General features: G+C 40.1%; 1 protein-coding gene across 1 annotated transcript; it reads left to right on the top strand.

Moving 5' to 3' along the window:
• Positions 1-453: 453 nt before the first annotated feature.
• SETX (senataxin) lies at positions 454-26732 on the top strand (the record flags this gene model as incomplete). The annotated part of the gene is made up of 25 exons (XM_084272319.1): positions 454-633; positions 1946-2156; positions 2324-2433; positions 3185-3404; positions 3669-3788; positions 4729-4900; positions 6146-6236; positions 6865-8028; positions 8314-11382; positions 12178-12277; positions 12754-12930; positions 13567-13796; positions 14279-14446; positions 14991-15147; positions 15924-16025; positions 16433-16545; positions 17126-17197; positions 18016-18169; positions 18689-18792; positions 19656-19843; positions 20220-20312; positions 20952-21116; positions 21563-21661; positions 24012-24099; positions 25080-26732. The coding sequence occupies 25 exons, from the start codon at positions 454-456 to the stop codon at positions 25959-25961; spliced, it is 8229 nt and encodes a 2742-aa protein (XP_084128445.1). The 3' UTR covers positions 25962-26732.
• Between the last annotated feature and the right edge of the window lie 340 nt (positions 26733-27072).

The following is a 27072-nucleotide window of genomic DNA, read 5'->3' as shown; positions in this document are numbered from 1 at the left end:
ATAAATCTTAGTCCAAGACTAAGAAAAAGAGCAAATTCAATTTTGTGCTCATTAGACCTAAATTCCACTGGTACCAGTAAAGCAATATATAATGAACTTTAGCATTGTAGTTATGGAAAGTGCATTAGTTGAAGCTTTTTGTGTGCAAAGTGAATTTTCACATGCTGTTTTGTAGTTTGCGAGTTATGTGACTTGACTTCTTGGTGATGCTTTTCTCTTCCAATGTTTGTTATCCAGCAGACATTTTTCTGTGATACTTGTATGATGCTTTAATCTGTATTTTGTTTAATTTCGCGGGTGAACAAGAACATAGATGTGTGTGCTGCTAATGAGTTACATAAATCCTGAAACTCCCTGTGCTTGAAACCTAGGTACTGTTGTAGCTGAAAGGAAGCGTTTGAATGCTTTCAGCCTTTGGGCTTGTGTTAATCCCTTCTTCTTTCCACCCAAAGAATGAGCACATGCCGATGGTGTACACCTAGTGGTTCTGACACCACTGAGTTCCTGAAGAGCTATGCTTCCAAGCAGTTGTCCCTGGAAGATCTTGAAGGAGCCAATGATGATCTCTGTTACTGCCTGGAATGTGTGGTTGAGTACCACAAAGCAAGGGAAAAATTGCCAAGGTTGCATGAGGTAATAAAGAGATTTGGCTGCTGCCCAATACTACCTGTGAGAACTCGAAACTGAAGGAAAGCTTGAGAACTGTCTGTGGTACAGTGTGTGTATGTGTGAGAGTTTTGGGCATGGGTTGTGTCCTATTGGGTTTTGGGAATAGAGTATGTTGCTTTTCAACGGTTTGTTTATTTTAAATTGAATTGCAGAGAGCTGATGGTAAAGGAAGAGAGCACCCTCATTTTGCATATATTAAAATTAGTGATAACAGTAGTAGGAAGTCGCTGACCAGACGTTACACCTTGAACTTTATTCATGTTGTCATGGTTTGACATGTGAAAAAGAACCACCTGCTGAAACAGACTTAACAGTTCAATTTCCATTAATATATTTTCATTCCTCTTGCTTCTGCTCAGGCTTTGTTCCTCTTACTGTTTGCTTTCACTTCACATTCATAGTTTGCTACTGTGCTTGAATTTCAGAGATCTGACCTTGCAAGCCTGTGAGATTGTACCATTAAAAACAATCAAAACAGTTTTAAAACTTGTAATTTTATAATAATATAAGGCTTTTGTAATTCTTTTATAATTCTCCCTCATTAGTATCTAGTTTTTATTTCTGAAAGCTTCTTTTCCCTCGTGTATATGTGTATTTGTATCTGATCCTAATGAGGATATCTAAGAGGTTGACTAAAATTAGTCAGTTAGACGTCTCTGGAGGGCAATCCCGTGTGAGTATAGATTGGAAATAAGTGGAGTGATTGGGCTGCTGAAAGTTCCTTTCTGTGTCTGTTGAGTGTGGAAGTAACCTTGGTTTGTAACTGAGGTTTGCAGCAGTTACTTTAGATGAGTAACATTAAGTGAGGTGAATCCTATGCAAGTCAGTCAGCTCCTGCTGTTTATGGTCACTCTCTTCCACTGAGACACTGCAAAATAAGTAAGGAGGCAAGACTTAAAGACTGCATTTCCCAAATACCATCACTTCTGTGTTGTGCATTTTACACTGGCTGGTGCAATGAGTTTTATGACTAACCTATGGCCTGAAATAATTATTGAAAGTTTGAGTATTGAACAGAAATATAGCAATGATTTTGGTCTCAATGCCACTCTTAAAAATGACTTTGTAGTCTTAACTCTGAAGTGAGAGTTTTGTGACTGACACAGTCTGAATTCCATGGTACAAGGTTATTGTTTCACACCGTGCTTGGAAAGAGACTTTTCAAAATGGTGTCATTTTGAAAGTCTACTTAAGTTTTTTTTTTACATGTGATAATAAATATTAATTGCTCTCTTCAGAATGGACTTTGGTTAATTTCATTTCCCCGTTGAATTAGGTCTTGTGGGAATTGGAAACTGCTCGTCTTATTGCCCACATAGAGAAATCCATGGCAGAAGAAGCTGGAGAAGATGATGAATTGTTTCTGGTGGATGACAATGGAGAAACACAGCTCTCTGGTTATGTGGGCCCAGATTTTGAGAATAACCTGCGAGTGCCCCTTCTAGAAATCCTGAAATACCCCTATCTGCTGCTGCACGAGAAAGTCAGTATGTATCTTAACACCCTGCCCTTCCCTCAGTGTGTTTTTAGTGAGGGAGGAGAAAAGAACACACGGTTAAACCAAAGTACTTCTGTGTGTGTATAATATTAATACCAAGTAGGTGTGGATTTGTTAGCATATCAGTCCTTCCTTCAGCTGCGTTTATCCTTTTAGGTGAACTGTGTGTGGAAGTGCTCTGTAGAATGGAACAAAGTCACAGCTCCTTTAACGTCTTTGAGAAATATCCAGGAATTTATCTATTTTTGGTACACCCAAAAGAAGTGGTGAGTTACTCTTTCTGTTCCACTAAAACCTAGTTTTAAAAAGCATCAGAGCAGATTCTTATATTTAATGACAAGAATATGAAAATAGTAACATTAAAAGTCTAAAGTATCGATTTTCTTTATTTTTAACAGTGTATGTAGAAAAATGAGACTTCATTAGGAATGTAGTTACTCTTGCTGAAGGGGAGAAGACTTTGTTTGCAGTAACTTGTAGAATCACTTTACTATTTGCATTTAGTCGGCAAAAATCAACAGATGTCCCACTGAAGAACTTACACTTTATATTCCTAAATGAAATTCAAGTAATTTAGCATGTGAATCACTGTTATCTTCCCTGTTCTTTCTTCACCATTAGAAACTTTAATGTTTGGAATCTTAAAAATTGAAGAAGTATTGCTGAGAGTGCAACTTCACACATCTGTTGTGTATCATGCAGTTAACTAAATAGAAAATGTTGGTCAGTTCCATTTAAACAATATAAAGCAACTACAAAACCAAATGCTCCTTGTCACATGAATCCAAGGAATTTTATTTGTATATATTACCCTGAATTTTTGTTACCAACATCTTGTAGGCATAGTAAGCTTGTTCCTAAGGTTATTTTGGAAAAAAGCTCTTAATTGCATTTGTAAGACCTTACTTTAGTAAGAATACACTTTTGTACCATTTGTAGTAGCAGTGATTTCTGATCTTACAGCATGGTGATTTTTATTTGATCTTTTTAATTAAACTTTTTTGTTTCAACCCTTAGATTCGTCGATGGGCCATCCTGACAGCAAGGAATTTAGGGAAGGTTGACAGGGATGATTACTATGACTTGCAGGAAGTGCTGACTTGTTTGTTCAAAGTTATTGAGTTGGGGCTTTTTGAGAATCCAGATATTTACAGCTCTTCAATGTTTGAAAAGGGGAAGCTCCTCCTTCTGCCATCTCACTTATATGATACTGCCAACTACAAGAACTATTGGCTAGGTGAGTATTTATGACCTGGAATGGATTTGTAGGTGTAGTCTCATTTTGTAAGAGCTCATTTCGAATTGATAGTCTACTTCATAGATGCAGTTTATTTTGGGGCATGCCAAATGGGAAAATTGAATGTTGCACAACCATAGGAGTGAGGCAGTGTTTAGTTTCCTATTGCTGCTGATCTCTTTGGTGAAGTGTTATGCTGGTCGTGGCATTAGGAATATGATCCTACATGGCTAGGTTGTTTCTTCTTTTCCCCTTTTTTTGTAGGGATTTGTATGTTGCTAACAGTGCTGGAAGAGCAAGCTATGGACTCCTTGTTACTGGGCCCAGACAAACAAAATGATTTCATGCAGTCCATACTTCACACCATGGAGAAAGAAGCAGCTGGTAACTGAGACTAAGAGTTCGCAACCTATTTTTTCTCTGTCCAATTGAGTAAATTCTTAGTAGTGTGATGATGAGGTGACTGACTGAGGTTTATTTGTCTTCTGGAAGATGACCAATATTGCACAATATTTGGGCAATACTGACAAATACTGAAAAGTGACTTTCAGACACAGCCTGCAGTGGAGAAGGGATGGCAGTGCTTTGTGTAAGGCCAGCTTAGAGGTTTTGAGAGGATGAATTTGTATGGAAATGTGTATTTCATAGTGTGAAGTTCAGCTTTTCAGTCATAACATAAACACCCTCTGAGTTGCTGTAACTTGCTTAAAATTTCACTGTTCCACCTGTCTGTTGATGGGAACACCTTTTGCAGCTGGGCATCAGGATTTAGACTAGTATCTTTTGGGTCATTCTGGTAGGCCACATGCCATGGTGTAGTCTGGGAATGGCACGTGAGCTCAAGACCAGGGCTGCATCTTAAATGGTCTTTATAAGCTTAATGTGTGCATCGAGGATATGATACTATCTTATATGAAGAATGAAGGACACACTTGAAAGAAAACCAATTGCTTCTAGCTTAAAAGTTGAAGTATAAAGTGTCATAGTCGTGTAAGTTGCACCCACTTTGTAGAACAGCATTCCAGAAATCAGTGGAAGAATCAGTTCCACAGAGTTGGGAAATGTTAGCAATAGTTATCCAGGTTCCTGCTGATGTAAGACTGCATAAAGAGCAGTGTCTGACTGTAGAGATAAGAGAAGCTGATTTTTTTTTAAATCCTTTTTTCTGGGTTATAAAGTATAGTTGCAACTTTCTAGGATACTTATCTTTATATTAGTATTTAAGAAAAGATCAATGAAAATCAGCTACTTTGAACTTCAGCTTAGTCTAAGAATGTACAGGACTCACGTTTCAACTCTCCCCAATATTACTGTTATGTTTCAGATGATTCCACTGACCCCTTCTGGCCAGCGCTGCATTGTTTCATGGTTATTTTGGATCAGCTCGGATCTAAAGTATGGGGTCAGCTTATTGATCCTGTCCAGGCCTTTCAAACCATTATCAACAGTGTGAGCTACAACAATGAAATAAAAAATATACGCAATAGCTTTAAGAGGTCAGTTTTATTAAGAGCCTAGAACAGTTTATGACTTTTTAACACCAGGGAGTGTAGTAGCTTGGTCTTGCTTTTCTTGTCAGTGCTGCCTTAATTTGTGTTGGGGGAGGGAGATGGCAAATTAAAAAAAAAGAAATCAGATTTTGCTAATTTCAAGCAATGAAAAGATAATGTAGGTCCCTCAAAATTGTGAAGTTCTTTCAAAAACTTACCTGCTTGTCTGTTAAACCTTAGAGATTTTTTTTTTCTTTAATCAGGAAGGCTGGTAACTGTTTAGTGTTTATTAAGTGCAAGTTGGTTATAGCACTAAAGTTTAATGATGACTGCTGTGACTGAAGCTCTTGGTAAAATGATGAGAATTCCAGAATTTTCAGTAGATTACAGTTTTAGATTGTATTGTAGTACCAGATGACACTTGAGTTTATTTTCAACTCATGTTAAGTCTTAAATCTTATCTGGAGGAAATACTGACTACTGTGTAGTAGTCTTAAAGTTTTATTCCTTTTCTGAATGTGTTCCTTTCAGGGGAGTAAATGGAGTGAGAATCACAACACTAGCCTCTAATAGCTCGGTTAATGTAGTGAGCTGCTGAGAGAAAGTGTTTTAAAGCAGCATTTGTCAGATACTCTTTTTAAAGGTGTTGTCTTGTTCTATCCTAAGATAAAATTGAGTTATCTCTTCTGAGTAACAGTATTGTCAGTATTGAACAGAAAGTTACTTCAGTGAAGTGTTTGTTTAGTGCAGAAATGGTTGGTTAATGCGCTGCTCAAAAGTTTAGAGAGAGCTTCTATGGGAACAGCATTGTTGTGTCCATCTTTTGGTGTTCTGTCCTGGATTTATACAAGGATTTTTGTAAGAGTCCAGGTGCCAGGACTTTAGGAATATCTCTGTGTTCAAATACTTGCATACAAAGTGAATGAGTATGTAGCTGTGATTGGACTGCACTTAAATGCTGAAAATTCAAAGGAAACTGAATTCTGGGTATTTATTCTAGGTAGTCAAATCCATAACTTAACACAAAGCCCTTTTCCTGAGGCAGATGCTTCCCCTGCTTCTTATAAGCAGAATAGAATAAGCTCTGCCACTTCAAATATGGTATCTTTTCAGAGGTATGTTTTGTCACTGACAAGTTCTAATAGTGACATGGTCAGTATCTGAAAAGTGAAATGTGTGGCTTGGCCAGTTGGCTTTATTGTAGTGTAAGTTAGTTGTGTGGAGTCTATAACAATTTATATGTCTTTTCAGGACAAAAACTGAACCAGAGTCAGACTATGATGATGATATGGTTACTTGCAGTCAGATTGTGTATAATTACAACACTGAAAAGCCTCAAAAGGTATTTAAAAAATCCTTTGTTTTCCTGCTCTTTGAACTCTGATCACTGAATGACAGTGGCAGTTTATCTGTAAAACACAAAGGGGAAAATATTGCTTCTACTAGTAATGTTATATGGAAAAATTACTAAAGGTATGTCACTTATGTCCTGTAAATAGGAGCCAGTGTAGTCATTGCTTGTTTATATGGTACTTTCAGGCTGCAAAGATAAAGAAAAATGTGTTTGTGAATTTGGCAGAGGTGGTATTAAAGCCCAATAATTCGTATCAAGTTTGAAACAAACATTAAACAAAACTCTGAATTCAATTTAAAATAGAAGTTGCTGATTGAGTTCTTGTATTTTACTCCTTGTTTCTCAGTATTCAAAACTAATGTATGGAGTAATGAGGTGTAGAATTACTACTTCATGGGTTACATTTCAGGAAATGAGTATCTTATATGTGTGGTAGCTTGATTTTTCTTATTTTTGCATTTTTTTTTTTAACGTTTGGATTTTGACTTAGTGTCTCTCGTATCCAAATACTATCACTGAATCAGCATATTTGAGATTAAGTAAACTTTATAGCTAAAAACCTGGCAGATTGAACTGTGCAGATGTGCATAATGAGGGTGATGATTTTATTTTTCAGGATACTGGATGGAAGGCTGCCATTTGTCCAGACTACTGCCCCAACTTGTATGAAGATATGCAAACACTGGCCAACCTGCTTCAGTCTGATATTGGCAGAGATATGCGTGTCCACGACAGCACATTTCTGTGGTTCATCCCTTTTGTTCAGTCACTTATGGATCTCAAGGACTTGGGTGTAGCATATATAGTAGAGGTCATTCACTACCTCTGCTCAGAAATCAAAGATATCCTTAATGAGAGAATCCAGCAGTGTGACAAAATCTCTGAATTTTTTCTCCTGATCTTGGTGTCCATTATTGAACTACACAGAAAGAAGAAGTGCTTGCACTTGCTGTGGATTAGCTCCCAAGAATGGGTAGAAGCAGTGGTGAGATGTGCTAAGCTTCCAGCTATAGTCTTTACACGGTGCACTGAAAAACAGTCTGGGCACTCTGTGAGAGGTTCATCAGCAGTATCTTCACAGGGTTCTAACTCTGTGCAGAACTCCTGTGTGCAGTTGATCCGCAGCCTTCTTAGAGAAGGCTATCAGATTGGGCAGCATGCTCTTTGCAAGCAATACCTAGACAAACTCAATCTTTTTCTGCGAGGAAATCTGTCTTTAGGTTGGCAGCTGAACATTCAGGAAACCCAGGAATTACAAGTATGTCTAAAACAAGTTATAAGAAGTATGAAGGACAGAACGTTGAATACCCTTGTGCCCAGAGGAAGCAGTGCAAACTCTACAACTTTACCTATTGTTTCTATAAAGCAGGAGAAGAATCCCCATGATGATGGATGCAAGATGAGTTTACATGGCAGAGATGACTTTTGCTCACCTGTTATGTCAACGGAAGGTGGAGATGAAGGTTGCCCTAGAAGAAAGAGTGCCTGGGAAGAGGAATGTAGAGATGCATCTAGAAGTTCATCAACATGGACATCCACAGAAGGACTCTTGAGGAATATTAAAAAGGAACTTGATGACCAGGAATACATCTGCCCACAGAACTCTTTGGCAACACAAGGTTGTGGGCAAGTTCAGGAAAATAGGAATAATGATCTTGTGGCAGGGAATTATGATATGGATAATCAGTGCTTCAATCCAAATGCCCAGTGTTCAGATTTCAGAAGGAGCAGGGAGTCAGAAAACAAATGTGAAGCAGGACACACAACAACGTATCCGGCTGTGCAAACTTGCATTGGTTCTCCAGAACATGTTTACAGCTCAGATGTGAAGGAAAGCAAGATTTCTCCCAGCTTCTTTTCAAAGCATAAAGTGGATAAGGATAGACTCAAAGATTTGAAAAACAAGATACAGAAAGCTCAATGGCTCTCAAAAATACCTCAGACAGCAAAGCCATGCAACTTGAAAAACTGCAGTTTAACAACAAGTGCTTCAGAAGGAGAGGTAGAGCAACCTGACTCTTGCACTAGCTCTCTGTGTGCGAGCAAAGATTGTTATAAACATCAGGGAGTGACTACTGTGTCTGGAAATGAAATCTCTGTTGATACTCCATCTTCAAGAAGCTGTGAAAGTATACAGGAGAAAAGTGTTACCGGTACTTGCCAATCCAAACTGGTGACCACTAAACAAGTATCAAAGGAAACACCATTAGATGGCTCCAGCTTCTCTGAAAATGAACCTGGTATGCAGGAAAATGAAGATAACAGTGCTTTGCTTTCAGGGCTTAATGACACCTTAATGAGAAAAGTATCCGTAAAAGAAAAGTCAAGTTTGTTTAAGTCTGTGTTTAAGAAAAACACGGGCATGAAAACTGCAGGCAGGGAGCAGCCTAATTTAAATGACTTGGTTAAATGTGACTCTAAAAGTCAGGTTTCAAAGACGTTTTGTACAGATGAAAGTTCAGCGAACGGTGGTGTTGCATCTAGCTCTGAAAACAAGAGGGATATATCCAGCCCTGCTTCTCAGGTCAAGCCGCTGTCAGTGAAGTGTGAATCGAGTGACAGGTTGTTTGAATTCTCAAAATATTTCAAGAGAGAAAACAATTCAGTGGGGAAAAAAGAGGAGGATTTTGTGAAGGCGGTGTCTGAAGATAATACTTCAACAGACTCAGAGGTTGATAGAGAGCTCAGTAAATTGTCCTTAGCTGCGTATGCCAAAAGTGTCAACTTTCTCTTTGAATCAAGCCAAGAAAGCTCAATTCAATATAGTGTATGTGATATTAAAAGGAAAGTGAGAGGTGCTGTTAGATCTTCCAGTGATGACCAGAGTACCAAGTCTCCCTGTGATGCAGATTGCCTTGAAAATCGAGTCATTATAATTTCAGACTCTTCTGATGAAGAAAAAGATGTGGCTGGCAAGGAGGAAACAGAAAAACAGAATGAAAATGTGTGTCCTGAAAAGCAGCCTTCAACTCCTGATGGTGGTACCAAACCAGAATCAGAGACACCAAGCTCACCCTTGTCGCTTGAAGACTGTGCCTCTCAGTACTTTGAGTTTGAAACAGAAGATGATGTCTTTTCAGTGTGGCAAGATACCCAAGCCTATAGTATGGAGGCAACTCAAGAGTATAAACAAGATCAGCGTTCAACATCAGTTGATAGTGGTAAATCAGATGGCTTACTGGATGATCACACAAATGAGTGGGGTTATGATATGGATTATATAAGTGATGATGCCATGGAAGAAGCAAGTTTGATGGAAAAGCAGATAGAAAATACTTCTCATCAGAAAGCAGCTGATAATATAAAAGTAGTAAGTAATGCAACATTGCAAGAACCAATCAGTAATGAAAATGCAAAAGGTCAACAAGACAATTTTGCAGACAAATGTACTGCTACTAAAGATTTTACCCTGGACTCAAAATTAAGTGAACCCAGAGCATCTACATCTAACATCTCGTTAGCTTCAAAGTTGGCCCTTAAGAAAAGTAACTCAAGCCCACAGAAGAACATAGCAAAACCTAAGGTAGCAAGGACTACACAAAGAAGTCCTAAAAAGCCTTCTGGTCTTAAACCAGCACAAAACAAACAACTTCAAAGCACATTGCATTCTCAGCCTGGCAGGTCAACGCCTGCTGTGGTTCCTCCAAGGAAGGTTCGGCAGTGTCCTGCACCCACATCAACTGTAGAAAGACTTGGTCTGAAGAAGGCGCCTCGCAGAGCATTTGAGTTATCCCAGCGCTCTTTAGACAGCTTGGCTCAGTTGCGCAGCTATGGTAAAGCTGCAGGGAGAGTTGGAGTAGCCCAGAGACACAAGACTAAATTAATTGCTCCTCAGAATTTGTCTATAAAACATAATAGAAAAATGCTAGCCTGCCAAGACCTTCAGTTCTTAAGGCAGACAAGGCCCAAAAATGTCAAAGTGAAAAATCTGGCAGGAAGTTCTGAGGGTAGAAACAAAAGAGCTGGCAAAGTGGATGCAAAATCTATCAAACAAAAGCTCAAAAACTTTGTGCTGGCATCTGTTAAAGGATCTGTTGGAAACCAAAGAGGGGCAGAAATGGAGGAGAGACTTTGTCCTTCTGTCAGTGAGGGAAAATTTGAAAGCCACTCTGTGGAGGAGCCGCCATGTCTGTCTAAAATGCCTCATTCTCCAGACAAGAGCCAAAAATCAGAGGATAACAGTACAATGGTTCCTCCTGTACCTATGGATTCAAGTCTCTATTCTGCTGTGCTTGTTGGAGGTGGTAAAGGTGAACCTTCAGGAAAAGATTGTGTTGGACAGCCTGACTGTGAGAAGACAACTTCTAAGGAACATGGATGTGAACCAGCTGAAAACAGTGAAGATGATGATGATCTGTTTTTAACTCAGTTGGATCCTGTGGATATGGAACTATGTTCTCAGGTGGAGAGTGTTCTAGATACTACTATGGGTAATAAAGCACCAGAGGAAATGGATACTGATGAAGGCCTTCAGCAGAATGAATTCTCAACTAGTGTGAAATGTAAGTACAAAGACTGTATGGAAAAAGTGGAAAAACCAGCAGAGTACTGTAGTAAGCATTCAGCCACCAGCTCTGAAGATGATCACTTGTTTGCTAAACCTTCTCTCCTGCCTCCTAAACCAAGAAAGCCTTCCACTACTAAAATTTTCAGCTCAGCAAGCTCTTCACGGAATGCAGCCTTCAGCAAGGATCTTGAAGATGGTAAGAAGCTGCCACCAGCTTCAAAGAGCAAAGTGAATGCAGGGAAACCGATGGTGGTCAGGCCAAAGGCTCTACCAGTAGGAAATCAAACATCCAAGTCTCCAAGCTTCAGTAGTGTACCTCAATCCAGTGTTTCCAGTAATGTTCTCCAGTCACGCAATGCACAGAATGACAACACTTCAAACATTGCCAGAAGGCCTGTCCAGGAAGGATACCATTCTTCCTTCCTTGGCGCTCAGCAGCGTGATCATAGCATTTTTGTTAATGAAGTCCTAAAGTGGACTTATGAAATGTTTACAAGCTGCAGCCAGTTTGGACCTCCAAGTAATCTCCTGCAGTCTGTGGTAGCCGCTGTTCCTGTCCGATTTCAGGGCTACAATGACTATTTTAATACGTTTTTCCCCTTGATGATGCTAAATGCCTTTGAAACAGTAAGTAGCTATCTGCCTCTTGGTTTTTCTTCAACCATAGTAAGTTTTACCAAGGAATTAAGAACTGGTTTATGTCCTCTGTTTACTTTTTTGAAAATGTTCAGCTACGGACCTGAATACAGGAATGGTTTGGGGGGAATACTTGGACAGTTAAATTTGATTGGGGTATGTTACCCCAGTAAAGTAAAGCTTTCACATGTGAAAGGAGGGAAAAGGGGGGTTTCTTTGTCATATAAAGCTTAAGCCAGAAATCTGTTAAGAAACTGAGGCCTTTAATGACAGTGGTTGTAGAAAGAGAATTAGAATGTGTTGTTTTGAGAACTTAAGTGAGAGGGTAGGCTAATCTGAGGAGTACATCTTTCCATAACAACTTAACTTTAACAGTGAGAAAACACAAGCATTCCTTCATTCAAAGTCTGTATTCAGGTTCAGGCATTGCACCACTTCTCTTGTAGAAATAATGTAGAAAATGAAGTCAATGTGAGGATAATACAGTATTTTAAGGTGAAAATGCAATTGAGGGAACCCATGTTTGTTTTTCAGAGCTTTGTAAGGAAGTACATTAAATGGGGGGTGGTGTAGGAGAAAATGCTTTTGTTTGCCCTGTGTGTTTGTAGTGTGTGGCACACAGTACAAGAAATGGGTGAGACTCTTCAATATCTTGTACTTGACAATCTGTTAGCTTCCTTTTATTTCTTCTTAGTATGTTTGCCCTTTGAATAGTCATGACAAGCTCTCATGGTACACTCAACCCTTCAAAGTGTTTTTATTTAGCTTTTACTTTCCAACATGTAGCTGGCCCAAGAGTGGGTAGAAAACCAGAGAGTGAGAGAGAAGAGTTACTATTTCTGCTTGCAGAACTTCAGTGCTGACCTGAACACAGCAGATTTTACAGGTAAGCTCTTTGGGTTTTTGTAATAAAACCTTCCTCTGATTTTCATGTAGTACCTTATAATGAGCTAGCGCTTAAAGGTAGGTGTTTTTATTTGTTTTAAATACCGAAAGAATCTTAAATTTGCTATTTTACAGAATGTACATAACAAATACTTGTTTTGCAGGGAATTTGAGTTCAGTACAAGAAGTTATTTGTTGTTTGAATACTTTCACCTCACTTGTTTAAGATTTTCAGCTTTGTTTGGTAAATGAAATAGTTCTTGATATGCTCTATTTTTGCACAGTGCTGTGTTCAGACTTAAGGCAGAATGCAGTTAAAACTCTTCATAGTATTTTGCTATAGCTTCTAATAGCTTTAATAAACAGGTGGGTATTACTGAGTCTGTGCAGAATTTTAATCATAGTTCTTCTGGAGTCAAAAAGTAATTGTAACCACTTTCCTTTTAGTGCTCTAATTTTAAAATATATTTTGACCAGCTCATTTTCAAGAAAGTGATTTGGCAAGGCAGCTTCACCCAAAGGAGGATGACTTAATCTTCTTGGTGGTCCGAAAGAAAAAAGACACCTTTAGGGAAGAGAGTGAGATGGAGAACCCAATAGTGCATCATGTTGGCCTTGTGACACGGTTTGCTCGCGCCTCTGGCCGTTTAACTAGTAAGTAAACAGGGCTGAAATAAAAGTGGGATTCTTCTTGGTGTCCTGAAATGCTGCTTTATACCTGACTGTTGATAGTCATAATATGCCAGTTACCCAGAGGAAATTGGATCGTTTTTCCACTGCTGCATGTCTGTTCTGTGCCAGAAGCTTCATAACAAGCTGCAGACCTGCTTTCCGTGCATGTTTCTAGGGACTTCCTTCAATACAGATGTTAATGCTTTCTGTAAGGACAGGAATTAATGATGAGTTAGGTGCTCTGTGTACTTCTTTAGGAGCTGCTGTAAGGTATTATGAAGTGCTGTGAATTTCGGTGGTCTTATCGACTAAAATTTTTGTTGTCTTGAGCTGAAGCTGTGAATTACCAAGCATCAAGATTAACACTGCCTGATGAAAACAAACATCTGAGTTGTTTTACAGAGCACTGGTGGGCTGTGGGGGCTTTGGCTTTTTTTGGTTTTGTTTGGGTTTTTTGGGGGGTGGGAGTGGAGTTTTTTCAGGAATTAGTTATTGGCACCCTAATAAAGGCAACACCTGGTTCGGGTGAATTCTTCGAGTGACTTTCAAAGATCTTTCAGCAACAAATTTTGGATGTTCTTTGAATTAACATGTGGGTGGTTTCCTCCCCCTCAACAGGACAAAAGGAACAGCATACAGTCTGCCATCTTTCTGTGAAAACTCGAGGCAATTTGTCATTCTTCATAAATAAGCAAGTGAAGTGTGTGGTGGTTGGCTCCCTGGTGACCACACACCGAACATTCAAAGGTCTACTACTGTTGAGCAGGAGCCCACTGGCTAGACCAATCATAAACCCAAGTTACAATGACTTCTGTCCAAGAGATCTGTCCATTGCTTCAGGAAGTGCTGTAAGTCCTGCACCTAGAAGTCACAGGGGTGACAAAGTGGGCGTTTGGGCTTGATGAGTTTGCAGAACTGGTTTTTCATGCCACTTGTGCTCAAAAATACAGAGGCACTTGGTGCTTTTCAGACTTGATGGACAGGGTGGATAGAGAGGAGTGTGAATTTGCTCAGGTGTTTTTGCTGTATTGACATAGATACTAGTAGTGCACCTGGAGCAGCTTTCAGGCTTTTTCCTGGACAGGAAATAAGGCGTAGCAGGGAAAAGTAAATCAAACCAAAGGTGTGTAGAGTAAATGAAACCTTTATCCCAGCTTGAAAGTCAGGGTTGAGTGTGCATGTAGAACAAACCTAGAATCGAAACCTCCTGTGACCTTCAAGGCTTTGAATTGTAGGTGGTGGGTGGGTGACATTCTTGACAATACCTAAAGGCACGTGGGAGGTTTGATCAGCATTAGGTAATTCAATAGTTTTTCCTCTGTCCCTTCAGGCATGGGATATGAATGAATACAATGAAGGTCAAAAGAGAGCCATAGAGACGGCTTATGCCATGGTAAAGCAACATCCAGGGCTTCCCAAGATCTGCCTCATCCACGGACCACCTGGAACAGGGAAATCCAAAACTATTGTTGGACTTCTGTCTCGTGTTCTGAGACAGGTAAGTGAACATGGTTTGACTGTTATGTGCTGGTGTTTAGTTTTACCATGAAAGTCAGTGGTAGCTTAATTTAAATGGAAGTATGGTATTGGCAATTGTGGGGGTGTGTGTGTAACTAACTAAGCTGACCTAACGCTGTACTGTATAGGATGTAAAGGTGGAAAGAATACCTTTTGGGCATCTTGGAATGCCCAAATTTCAAATTACATATTGTACATAATTTTAAAATCTATAAAACGTGCCACCAGTAGTATAAACACTTGTTCCATAAAAACATCCTTATTCTGATGTATTAAAGAATGCTATTTGGCCTATCCCGTTAATGGCTTTCATAGTGGCATCTGGTTTGTTGTTGAAGGGTATTCATGCAAATAGTATTAATGCATTTGATTTGTTACTCAGTGCAAGACATACCTTAAGAGATAGTCAAGTGCAATAGTCCCCATAACTCTGCTGACTAAAATGACCATACAGCCTGGCTTTTAAATCACAAATGAAAACAATCTAAAGAGCCTATTTTGGTTTATTGTTAATTTATCTACAGAACACTAGGAATGAGAAATCAACTCAAAAAACAAATTCGAAGATGAAGTCAAACCGCTTTCTAGTTTGTGCACCATCAAATGCTGCTGTTGATGAACTCATGAAAAAGATCATCGTTGCATTTAAGGAAAAATGCCAAAACAGACAGGACCCTTTAGGTATGGCTTATTTTAAAATTCTGTTCATCTGTTCGTATGTTCAATAGACAAAACCTAAAGGAGAAACTGGAACAGTTCATTAGGCATAATCCTTACATGCTACTCTAAGCAGCTGTTTTCTCTTGCAGGATGTGGTGGTACATCCTTTTATTAAAGGTGTATTAGGTTTTCTTTAAATTGCACTTTGTCTTTATATAGACATTGCCCCTCTCCTCATAGTATTAGCTTTCAGTTCACCAGTTTTTAAGTACTCCTTAAAGATTTGTACACAAGACCTATTACCTTGATTTTGACTAAAATTGGACTTCGCTAATTATGCTAAACAGACCAATGAAAACTGACATGTGAGAGAGCCTGTTAGTGTTTTTTTTTCCCCCCCCACTAGTTTGTGACTAATACAAAGTATTCTGAACCAAAGCATCTAGTCTGTGACTGGGGCCTGGGGGGATATGTGCTTTGTAACTAAATGTCAATTCAGTATTGATTTACCGGCTGTGTTACTAATGGTACTGGGGTAATTTTCTACCTTAGGCATTCTGTAGGTTTTAGATCAGGAAGCCTGAGAGAGAGGTGGTGCAGCCACCACTAAAACACAGGCAACATCATTTTTCTAACTACTGAATTATTTTGTAGCTGCATTTAGATAAGTATAAAATGGCCACAGACCCCTGAGAAGCAGAAAAGGAAAAGCCTTGTTTATCTCTTTTCCTCTCATACCAAAGTGCAGAGATTGTTGGAGCAATCTAAAAGTATTTTGACTCTGATTTTGTGAACAGGAAACTGTGGTGACATCAAATTAGTGCGACTTGGTGCTGAAAAAGCAATCAACAGTGAAGTCCGGGGATTTAGCCTGGATAAGCAAGTTGAACATAGAATGAGTAAGTAAAGTGATGGACTGTTCTTCAGTATTCTCTAATAGCTTGGTGGTGTTTTGCATTTGGGAGGGACTATGCATCCTTTAAAAAAGAACAGCTGGTAAAAGACTTTTCTGCAACAGTGCTTCATTAACATCATTTTTCCCAATCTTAATGGAAAAGTGTCTGTTTACTTACAGCCTAAAATCTAAGCAAAACCCAAGAAATATGCAAGATGACTTTGTTTTATAAAGGATCTGTAACAAATGCATGCTAAAGCCATCATTTGTAAGCAACGTGGCTATGCTGTGCTTGAGAGATTTCAGTAGGAAAAGGAAAAATGCTGTTTTTTCTTAACAAAAGATGCATGACTGAGAGCAAGTGTCATGATAACATAGATTTCTCTATTCCTCCTGTTTCCCATTGTACAGAACGGAAGCCAGGTGACTGTGACCAGGATATTCAGAAGAAAAAAGAAGCTCTGGATCAACAGCTGGACACACTGTCTCGTCAGCGTGCCATGCACAGATGTGGGAAGAAGGAGGTAGTAAAGCAATAGTGGCTTTGATCCTGTTTGTGTCTTTTCTTTGTGTTCTCAACTGAATACAAAGAGTAGAGAACTCTTAATACCACTTCTGAGAATAGCTGTCTCCTCACCTGTTTTTTAACTAGTGGAAACATTAGCTAGCACCATGAAAGGGGGTGAGGAACTTTACAGGAGGAAACATTTTTTTTCTCTGTTTATACTGGTATTTTCAACAAACCAATCGTGCCACTTCATGCTTCAGTGTTTGATAGTCTTAATGATTTAACTTGTGTACTTCAAAGCTCTCTGTAACTGACAGTTGTAAGATACCTCACAACCTTGAGTTTTTGGCCTATGTGTTTCAATATTTTTTAACTAAAAAAATGGGCATTTCTGCTCAAATTACAAATTTCCAATGGTAAACCGGTTTCCCAGTTGCACAAGAAGTGTAGTATTGTGTATGGAAAGGCTAAATATGTTAACCATTTTTTGACAAACTATATTAGGGCAAGGGAGGGAAAAGGTATATGGGAAATGTGTTAATTATTCCTGATATTTCTGTGGGTTTTTTTCTTCCCTCCCATTTGCTCCCACCCAGAGTCAAATGTTAGATGATGAAATTGGCAGACTTTCAAAGGAGAGACAGCAGCTTGCTTCCCAACTAAAGGAGGTAAGAATTTATCTTTAGGGCAGGTCTTTAATAAACCTCAGCTAATCTCTTTATATACTTGGTGTCCTTTAATTGTGGTGGAGATTTGGTTTTGATGTGGCTGGGAGTGTTTATAAAAGTCAATAAATAAAAGATGACAAACAGAGTAAGCTATGAACATCCTGGTGTGAGATCCAGGAGTGCTCTGGCTACATATTGAAGAAGAAAGCCCAAACACAAAACCAAAACAATGACCTACTCTTAAATTTTAAACAAAATGTGTATGTAGCAGTGAAGGTGTTGGAATCCTCATTTTCTAGGATGAAGATCATCCTAGAAATCATGTGCCCCTTATAATCCTGTTGGGACTGAGATGTTTACCTGTTTAAGGCAATAGCTAGAATTTTTTCTTGTGTGGGGGAAAGAGATAGGTTTAAAATTGCAAATAGGCACTGATAGCAAAACCAGTAATAAGGCTGACTATCAGCATGAACCAGGAGATGAATGAAGGTTCATCTTTAACAATGTATATGCAGACTCTTCATGGTCATGAAGTCTGTCACAAATGTGATGGCAAGCTCAATTTTGCTCACTTTTGCTGTGTGTTGTATAGCTGTAGAGGGAAAGGAATAGTTCTTCCAGTATGCCACCTCAAAGATGGTGTAATTTCAACTGGGAGTAATGCTCCAGCTAAGCCAACTTGGGACTTCTATTTGTAATAACGGGGATAGTTTCATTGGGATGCTGTATTATGCATGATCTGCTTGGCAGTTAGAATTGCTATAAGGTGAGTCAAAGAACTAAAAGAGGACAAACATGGTGTCTTGTTGCACTTGAAGGTTCGGGGGCATTCTCAGAAAGTGCAGGTGGACATCCTCTTGGAGTCTGATATCATCTGCTGCACACTGAGCACAAGTGGAGGGAGTCTGCTGGAATCTGCGTTTTGGCGGCAGGGACTGGATCCTTTCAGCTGTGTCATTGTGGATGAGGTCAGTGAAGCTCTTTAGAACTACAGCATGTTCCTTCTCTAAAGGTCTGCCTTGTTCTGTGCTTCAACTACATGTTGTTACTTGGCTGCTGGTGTGATGTGTGGTGGTTCATTTGCCCCATCCACACCTTTTAACTGATAACCAGCCTGTCCTGCCACTCAGAGCATTAAGGAGTAACTTTTGCTTAATTTTCTCACTTGTTGGGTTTGCAGACAGCTTTTAATTAAATCTCATGGCTGAAGGGTGATTATTGCTGCAGAGGTTTCCAGATGGTTGAGTTGTGTTTGTATCTGGTTGGAGAAAGCTCTGTGTATTTAATGTAAGAAAAATCTCTTCGGAGCTTTTTATTAGGGAAAACAGTATTCTTCTCTTGGGCTTTTTGTTTCACCTTTTCCTCTGGTTTTATTTTGTTTCAAAGCCCTAAAAAGCATTTCTGAGTTATTCTGACTGTGTTACACTTCCTGTAACACACTTTCCTCCTTTGCTAACAACTTTTTCCCCTGTTTGCACGTACACAAGGCAGGACAGGCCTGTGAGGTTGAAACACTGATTCCACTGATCCATCGCTGTAATAAGCTTGTCCTCGTTGGAGATCCCAGACAGCTCCCTCCTACTGTAAAATCAGTGGTAAGTGTTAAAATTGTAATTTTTCATGCTGTATATAGTGTATAGTCTATAGAATTTATGTAGAAAAGACTCTTGATGACAGATTATGATGTGTATCAGACAGTAACTTTTGCCCTGCCAGTGTTAGCCTCAAACAGAGGCCATATCAATACTACCTTCAAATGTGTGAATAAAGCTGGTACAGATGTGTGAGTGCAGCCTCTAAAGACTTTCCTGGTCTAGCTTGAAACTGATTTCATGCACTGTTAAGAATTGCTATGGCAACACAAACTTGAGTGCAACGTGGCACTGGGTTTGTGGTGGACATTGGTGTGGCAGACACTTCCTCATGTGAGTGTTAGTGTCACACTCCTTAAGGAATGGAGGATGAAGACGACCTGTTTCTATGGGGACTTCCTCACCCTGCAGATGTGTTTGAAGGATGAATGCATAGGGAGCACTTTATTGTGCTCCTGTACAGTGAAGACTGTTTTAAACCTCTGATAAAGGAGGGGGAAACCAGACTGGCATCTCTAGAAGGGTAAACTGTCTGGAGGATGTGTGCTCATTTAATGAGATCCCACCTGGAAGATCCTGCTTTCTGTTATTGTTGATGTTTTTAAAACTTTACTACGTTGTGACACTCAAAGGAGAGTTGTCTTGATGAAGATACACTGACAGCACATTAGATTTTACTCAGGTGATCTTTCCTGAAACATTAACAGTAACCAAATAGAAGATGAAGTGCAAGTATTTGTCACTTTGCCAGTGATTTAGGAGTTTAGACTATTTGGTGTTTTCTCTTAAAGTCCAAGCAGCAAATTCCTGTAGCTAATTTGAGACCTGATTCTCTAGAAGTCAGCCCTGTGTTTTCCCCCTGGCAGAAAGCGCAGGAGTACGGCTACGATCAGTCGCTGATGGCTCGGCTCCACCGGCACCTGGAGGAGCAAGTACACAAGAACCTACTACGAAGCCTGCCCGTGGTGCAGCTGACTGTGCAGTACAGGATGCACCCTGACATCTGCCTCTTCCCGTCCAATTATGTTTATGGCAGGACTCTCAAGACTGACAAGTGAGGAGCTCTCTGTTCTCCTTCCTGAGCGGGGTGTATTTCAAAGAAGTCTTTTTTGTATCAGGATATTCTCTTGAGTCTAAAGAGTTTAAAAAAAATCTTGAGGTTGTGGGGAGGGGTGAGGTTGTTTAAAGGGGGAGAAAACTTTCATTCCATCTCTTGCTAGTGCTGGCTGTGATATGTGAGTTAACTAGTTCCCTTAAAAGTGAGTATGTTTACTGCTCAGAGTTCATATTCAGGCCTTGATATATGCTGTTGTACCAGTGAAAATTAAGGACTCTGGAATGGGGAGGAGTTGAAAGTTGCTTCTATTTGATAACCATGCAGTTCTTAGACTTTCTGCATGCTTACTTGGTGATAAAAATGTTACTTACAGAGCAACAGAAGAGAACAGATGTTCTTCAGAGTGGCCATTCCAGCCCTACCTTATTTTTGATGTAGGAGATGGTCATGAGGAGCGAGACAATGAGTAAGTTCTGCATTCTACTCTGCCAAATTTTAGATTTGCTGAGAACTAATTGCCTGCAGAAGAGTTATCTTCTGTCCTCTATTGTTCCCTGTGTGTATTAATTAGTCAGAACTGCATTTTCAACTCGATTTAATTTTACAAAAATCTTGTTTATTGAGTGCGGGTGTTTTTAAAAAAGCCCCCAAAAACCCAAACCAAAAAAGCATTTGTCTAAAGCTGGTTTTGGCTATGGTTTGACTGTCTGCTAGGTGCCAGTAAATGCCTACAGTCTCAGCTAATGCTAGTAACAGTTGGAGTTCCTGATTTATTATATTTTTTCAGCGATTCTTTTCTCAGCTGCATGTTGAGGTAAAGCCAGAAGGTGGCGTGCTCAGTCCTTCCTTTTGCTAATCCTGTAAGGAAAGCAAAGCTATGTACTTTTAGGGAGTCTGAAGTGCAGTGTTTCACTGCTCACACTTGTTGTTTGTCTCCCTCATCAGAGCCTGCTTGCAAAATTCTTTGAGCCGTTACTTGAAGGAGGCTGAAGAAGGTCAAGATGGGGGCTTCGACATGCAGTCCCCTTAGAAATCAGGCTGAAAGTTTGAGTTTGAAAGAGCTGTCAAACATATTCCTATAATGTTTCCATTCTGTCTTGTTCAGCTCTTTCAGTAATCCCCAGGAAGTGAAGCTGGTTATGGAATTAATTAGAACGATTAAAGAAAAAAGGAAGGATCTAGGTGTCCGTCGCATTGGGATAATTACCCCTTACAGTGCACAGAAAAAGAAAATTCAAGAGCAGCTGGACAAAGTGTTTAAGAATAACAGGTAAAGAAACAATGAGGTTTCACATGGGGCTTGGCTTTTGCATCTTAGTCTGTTGTTTATCCTCCTAAAATAACAGCAAAAACTCAGCTTTTTCCTGTACTACCAACATCTATGCTTAGACACAGCCACTTTGAACAATTCTTTAACTGGTACTTGTATATGTGCTTTGATTGTATTGCTGTTCTGAATAAAACTCATTTGAAGGAATACCTAAAATTCCAAGCTGCACAACCCTGAATAGCTTTTCAGCCGTGATGTTGGCCTCAAAGGGGAATGTAGCCTTAGGTTCCTAGACTGAATCTTTTCATACAGCAAAACAGAAATGTATCCTGGGTTATTTTGACAGTTGCATATTCAGAACAGTGCTTAGTCTGTTTGCATCAGGGTGTGTTGCTTAAGAATTCAACTAACATAACTTAGGGGCTTGCTAATTCTTTCCTCAACAGCCCAGGAGAAGTGGACACAGTGGATGCGTTCCAGGGACGAGAGAAAGACTGCATCATAGTGACGTGTGTGCGGGCAAACAGCACCAAAGGGTCCATTGGGTATGTTTCTCTTGGGTGATTTTTTTAAGTCCTATTTCCAGTGACACTCAAGATATAGCTGTTATTTTTAATATAACCAGCCAGAAAGTTATTGGAGAACAAGTGACCACAGCCAGCAAATTAGAGGGTATCTTAATGCATGAATTAATGTTGCTGGTTTGAGATCTGTGAAACAAAGGGACTTGGAAATGTGAGGTGCTGTGTTCTGTGTTGCATGCTGATGAACTTGCCTGTCACTCCTTTGGTTTGTCAGGATTGGTCTTGGGAACTTGGCTCTTTGCACTAGTACTGCAGCACTTAATTTTCTTGTAGCTTTTGTTATATACCAGAACTTTCTGAATACTGCTCTCTTGACATTAAATCCATTTTCTGTGACTGCTGCTATCCTATTAATACAGCATTGTGTAAATTGCTAACTAGTTCTATATGTGGCAGGAGTGTGATGTAGATGAGCTGGATCTGTGACCTACAGTTGAATGTGCTTGTCCTGAGTTAGCAGGGGGGTTGCAGGAAATCTTGTTTCAAAATTGCAGATTTAATAATATAAGGGTTTTCCTGTCTGAAACAGAAGAAACTAGATACTGGGTGTGCTGTTGACCCCCCGACCACTACAGCAGTTGACTTGTTTCTGTAATTCAGGGACCACTTTAGTTTAAAAAAAGGTAGTGGAAATAGTGGCTTTTAAATCTAAACTGTGGGAAGTCTATTTGCATAAACAGAGATCACTGTTGTGTACAGTGTTTCACTAAGCTACTTATGTTTTTCTGATACTAATTTTCTTGTTTGTAGATAAAGGGCTCTTTATTGTGCTGATCCATGCTACTTTGGGAAGAGAAAGAATCCAAATCCTATAGTAAACAACAGTAATGCTTTTTGGAGATTTCTTAATCTGGTTGATTGAGTTTGGAAACTGAAGGCAGCTGGAACCTGCCAGTTCTCTCGGCTGACACAGGATTTAACCCCTTTCTGTTCTTTTGGAAGAAAATTTTCCAGCTTACTGCATTGAAGGTTTATATATTGAACCTCTGGCAGTGCAGAGTGCTGTAGCTGTACGTACTAATGACTTGGACATCTCTGCATCTCTGTCTCGGGCTCAGGTGCCATTGGCAAGGTGTGATGGGAAAGGTCACATCACCCTTACATATGATCTTATAGCTGAGCAAAGTATTTTGGTCTCCAAGGTTGCTAGTCCAGCATTAAAATTATTCTGAAAGTAACTTGTAAAGGGAGGAGAGAACTCTCCAAGAAATGACAGGGGGCTTTTTTCCTTTCCTAAGAAAATAATCTCATTGTCTTTCCTTTTTTAAAAGATATTAGGAATTAATGGTCTTTCAAGATCCACTCCCCACCTCCCCAAGACCTAGAGAACTATATCTGTGCTGCTGGGTCTATGTCCCAGGGCTGCTTCTTGCCTCTTTATTTCTCCCCACCCCCCCCACTCCCTCCCTCCTGCCCAGATTTTCTGGGGCCTTTGCAGTGTAACTGCAGGAGTTATGAATTTGCTGCAGAGAAGGTCTCAGTGCCATGACCACAGTACTAAGCATTCATGTCAGACCTGTTCAAACTACTTTGTATAAGGACTTGATTTTCATATTGCAGACTTTGTTAGTATAGAATAAGCTGTGTATTTGTTGAGAAGAAATACTGATATTTGTTTCACAAGCCTTTTTTTGAGCTTTGGTAAATAAGCCCTAACAAAAACCAACCTTTAAATATATACTAGGCATTTGTTTAGGATTCAGTACCTTGGATTGTGATCCACCAAAACAGACTAGACAGTTTTTATAGTGCAAATACAGACTTTCTTCTGCACTAGTATACATTTCACTCTTGAAGCATGACAAAGCAAAAGCCTTCATGTGCTTCCAGTGCTGGGTCACCTCTAAAGTAAAATATTCATTTCCAGTGTTCAGTGTTTCAGTAGAAAAATTTCTTCTTAATCATGCCAAATATTATTAACCTATTTCAGTTCAAGTCAAAAAGAAGCTTAAAGTCTTGATAGGTGAAATGAGGTTGATGTCTTCTGTACTTTGAGGAATATTTAAGGAAGCAGTGGTTGGCATTAAGAGGGGATTTGCTCTAAGAAAGGAAACATCAATGGTAAGAGCTGGGAAGAGCTGGAATTCCCTGCAAGGAATCAAAATGGTGAAAAAAACCCCAGAATTCATGCAAAGCCCTTTGTGTAAGGCTGTGCTGCTGTGGTGAGATCTGGGAATGGGTCATGAACTCCTCCTGCCTTTGCAACCATTACCTTCTCACTGACATGGAATATTACCTCTTTTTCTCACAACACTTAAGCCTCTTGGAGGAAGCAGTTTAGGAGCTTAGTTTTGTCTTGTCATCCATCTAGGTTTCTGGCAAGCCTTCAACGTCTGAACGTTACAATCACCCGCGCCAGATACAGCCTCTTCATCCTTGGGAGACTGAAAACGCTCATGGTAGGTACAATGTTAATCAAATGATCTTGCCTTTTAGGTCAGGTCAGAGTTGAGAAAGGGAGAACCATCCTCAGGTAGGCCTAGTCTGTGAAAGGGGACCTCTTTCTAGTGTATTGCTAAACTAGTACCATCCAGGCCTCTGAAGGATTCTCTTTTGGAAAATTTTGGCTATAAATGTCATAAAAGCTTTTCTTCAAAAAAACAAAAAAGCTTTCATTGCTTCTGAGAAGGACAGTTAGAAACTACTCACAATATTTTTAGTAACTCAGTTAAAACACTGTCCTTTACAATTTAGATGGGGGAGTTGTGGAAGAGCTTTCCTCTCCTGGTAAAGTGGTGGCAGAGACATATTTCTGCTTGATTCTTACTGTTCCTCCAGCTATTGCAGTTGTCACTGCATACTTGAGCAAGGAAAGTGGCGTGTAAAAAACAAACCACCCCAAAACATTCCCCTGCTGATCTTCAGATGATTGTTTTTGACACTACCTTGTGCAGTCATGTGGCTGGAGGATACTCTGCTTGTACTCTTTGGATCGTGTGTTTCTGAAACAGGATGATGTGTTTTGGGGAGTAAAAAGGTCTGCACACAGTGTACAGGGAGTGCTCTTGAGCAGACTTTGTGTCTCAGAACTTGATTTTTATCCTTTTTCTACACCAGTAGAGGGCATTACAGCCGTGCTCCTCTGTACGAGAGCTCTTTTGGCCTTCATAAATACAGAGATTGTCATTTCAAGTGGTAGCTCACTGATGGTCAAAAGTACATTCCCTGTATTACAGTGGCCAGAGGGCCTGTTGTTGTTTTGTAAGTGAAGCACAAGATACTTCCAGAAGGAACATAACAGCACTTTCCATGACAGTTGTGTCAGGTACCTTGATTAAAGGGGCTCTGCATCCTCTGACACCTGTCCATTTGTGCTGATTTCTTTCTGATAACTCTTTCTTTGGGGGGATTGTCATTTGCCTATTTTTTTTTTTAAAAGGAAAATAAAGACTGGAATGAGTTGATTCAGGATGCTCAGAGAAGAGGTGCCATTATCAAGACATCAGAGAAAACCTACAGGAAAGATGCTGTTAGGATTTTGAAGCTCAGGACAGCGATGCAGCCCCTTCCAACCAAAGCAGAGGTGAAGACATCTTCTGTGTCACAGCCTTGCTCTTCCAGTAGCAAGAGGGCTGACCCTGCAAATCCAAGGGAGCCCATGCAGCCCCTTCCAGCCAAAGCAGGGGCGAAGACATCTTCTGTGTCACAGCCTGGCTCTTCCAGTAGCAAGAGGGCTGACCTTGGAAATCCAAGGGAGACCATCAGCCCACGGGAAGTCGCCGCTGGCACTGGCCACGCAGCACCCCAGGGAAGCAGACAGCCACAGCAGCTGCAGGGTGCTCGGCCCACAGACTCCAGGAGAGGCAGCGCCTCAGCACCCGTGGAGGCTGCAGCGCTTCCTGCTCATCAGGAGAAACCACGGGACCCAAGGCTGGCAAGTATGGCCAGTAGAACCAAAGCTAAAGAGAGGGAGCAGGCCTCAAAAGACAGTGATCGGTCAGCCCAGAGCAATCCAGGGTCAGCATCACAGCAAGGCCGTGCCATGTCCTCAGCTGCCAGGGATCACACAGAAAGCTCTAAGAAGCCCCAGCAAACAGTGGGACAGCGCAGTGTGCCTTCTGTGTCGTGTCACGCAGCGCAGCGCGAGGGTGACTGGAGAGCTGCTGTATCAAAAAGCGGTTCAAAAGCCTGCAGTGAAGGGGGTCAGAGCAATAGCAGTAAGTGGAACAAAGACTATCATGTGTTAACGAGGAGAGCATCAGAGGAACAGCCAGAGAACATGGACTCAAACAGTGCCAAGCGAAGAAAGACCTCTCACTGACTTCAGTATTGGCTCATTACTGAAAATCTATTCCCAGGTTTCTGTCTAGCAAGGGCTGTATTTTAAATTTACTACCTGGAACTCCCTTACACTGATACCACTACTATCAGTAATCCATCTCTTTCCCATCCTGTCCCTGAGTGAAGGGGACTTCATACCTGATGGTGGATGGCTTTGAGCTTTTTGAATTGGAAAATTTGAGTAGCTGCATTGCTTGGAAGAACTGTGAATTTCATCCTCTAGGAAGTTAAGATTGTAAATGTTTCATGTGTAATGTATATTTGTACAGTATAAAATTATTTTAAGATTTAATTTGGCAAATATACAGCTGCTTGTTTCTTTATGCAAATGCTAATTTCTTAGTGATGTAAATTTTTTTATGAGGAACCAGAGCAGAGCAAAAAAAAAAAAACAACCCCAAAAACCCAGACCAAACCCCCAAACAGAAAAGCAGCCAACAAAAATAATAAACCAGCCAGACTTCTTTTTGCCTTTGCACTAGTAAATCTAATGTATTTGATAGCCAAGAGTGAATGTTGAACATGTGGTAGCAGTGATTCTTCCTCACGCTCCACTAGTGCCTCAGGAAGGACTGAAGGCAGGTGTATATTGATTGAATGGAGAGAATTCTACTTATTTTGTATATTTTATTGCCGGTTTTTATAGGAATGGAAGAGCTTTCATTTATACAAATGTGCCTTGAGTTTTGCTCTTTCTGCTGCTTCATGGGTTGGAAATCCTTTGGTGTTGTGGTGGCAGCACAAGCTGCAGATTAAAGCCTACAAGGTCTGTTTGGTCCTAGTGACTCCATGTGAGGAGTAATCGACAGCGCTGGCATCTCAGATCTAGTTAATAGTTAACACTTACTGGTAATGAATGACATGAGTTCCTTTATGTGGAGCTTTTGGAGATCTAGAGAGATAAAAAGGGCATCCAGTTCACTCTGTTCTTACAGGATTCTCTTCCCTGTGCTGGTGGAGAATATATAACACCAGTAAAATGGTGGGCAGGAAAAACCATCTGTTTTTAAGAAAGCCTTCCTCTTGCCATAACATTTCACAATAAAAGTGGAATTATTTCTGCTGAGCATGCCTCTGGGTCCCTGTGAAGT

The sequence above is a fragment of the Gallinula chloropus genome (assembly GCF_964237585.1).
Source record: "Gallinula chloropus genome assembly, chromosome: 18".
NCBI classification, from domain to species: Eukaryota; Metazoa; Chordata; class Aves; order Gruiformes; family Rallidae; genus Gallinula; species Gallinula chloropus.
This window is presented reverse-complemented; position numbering and strand designations above follow the sequence as displayed.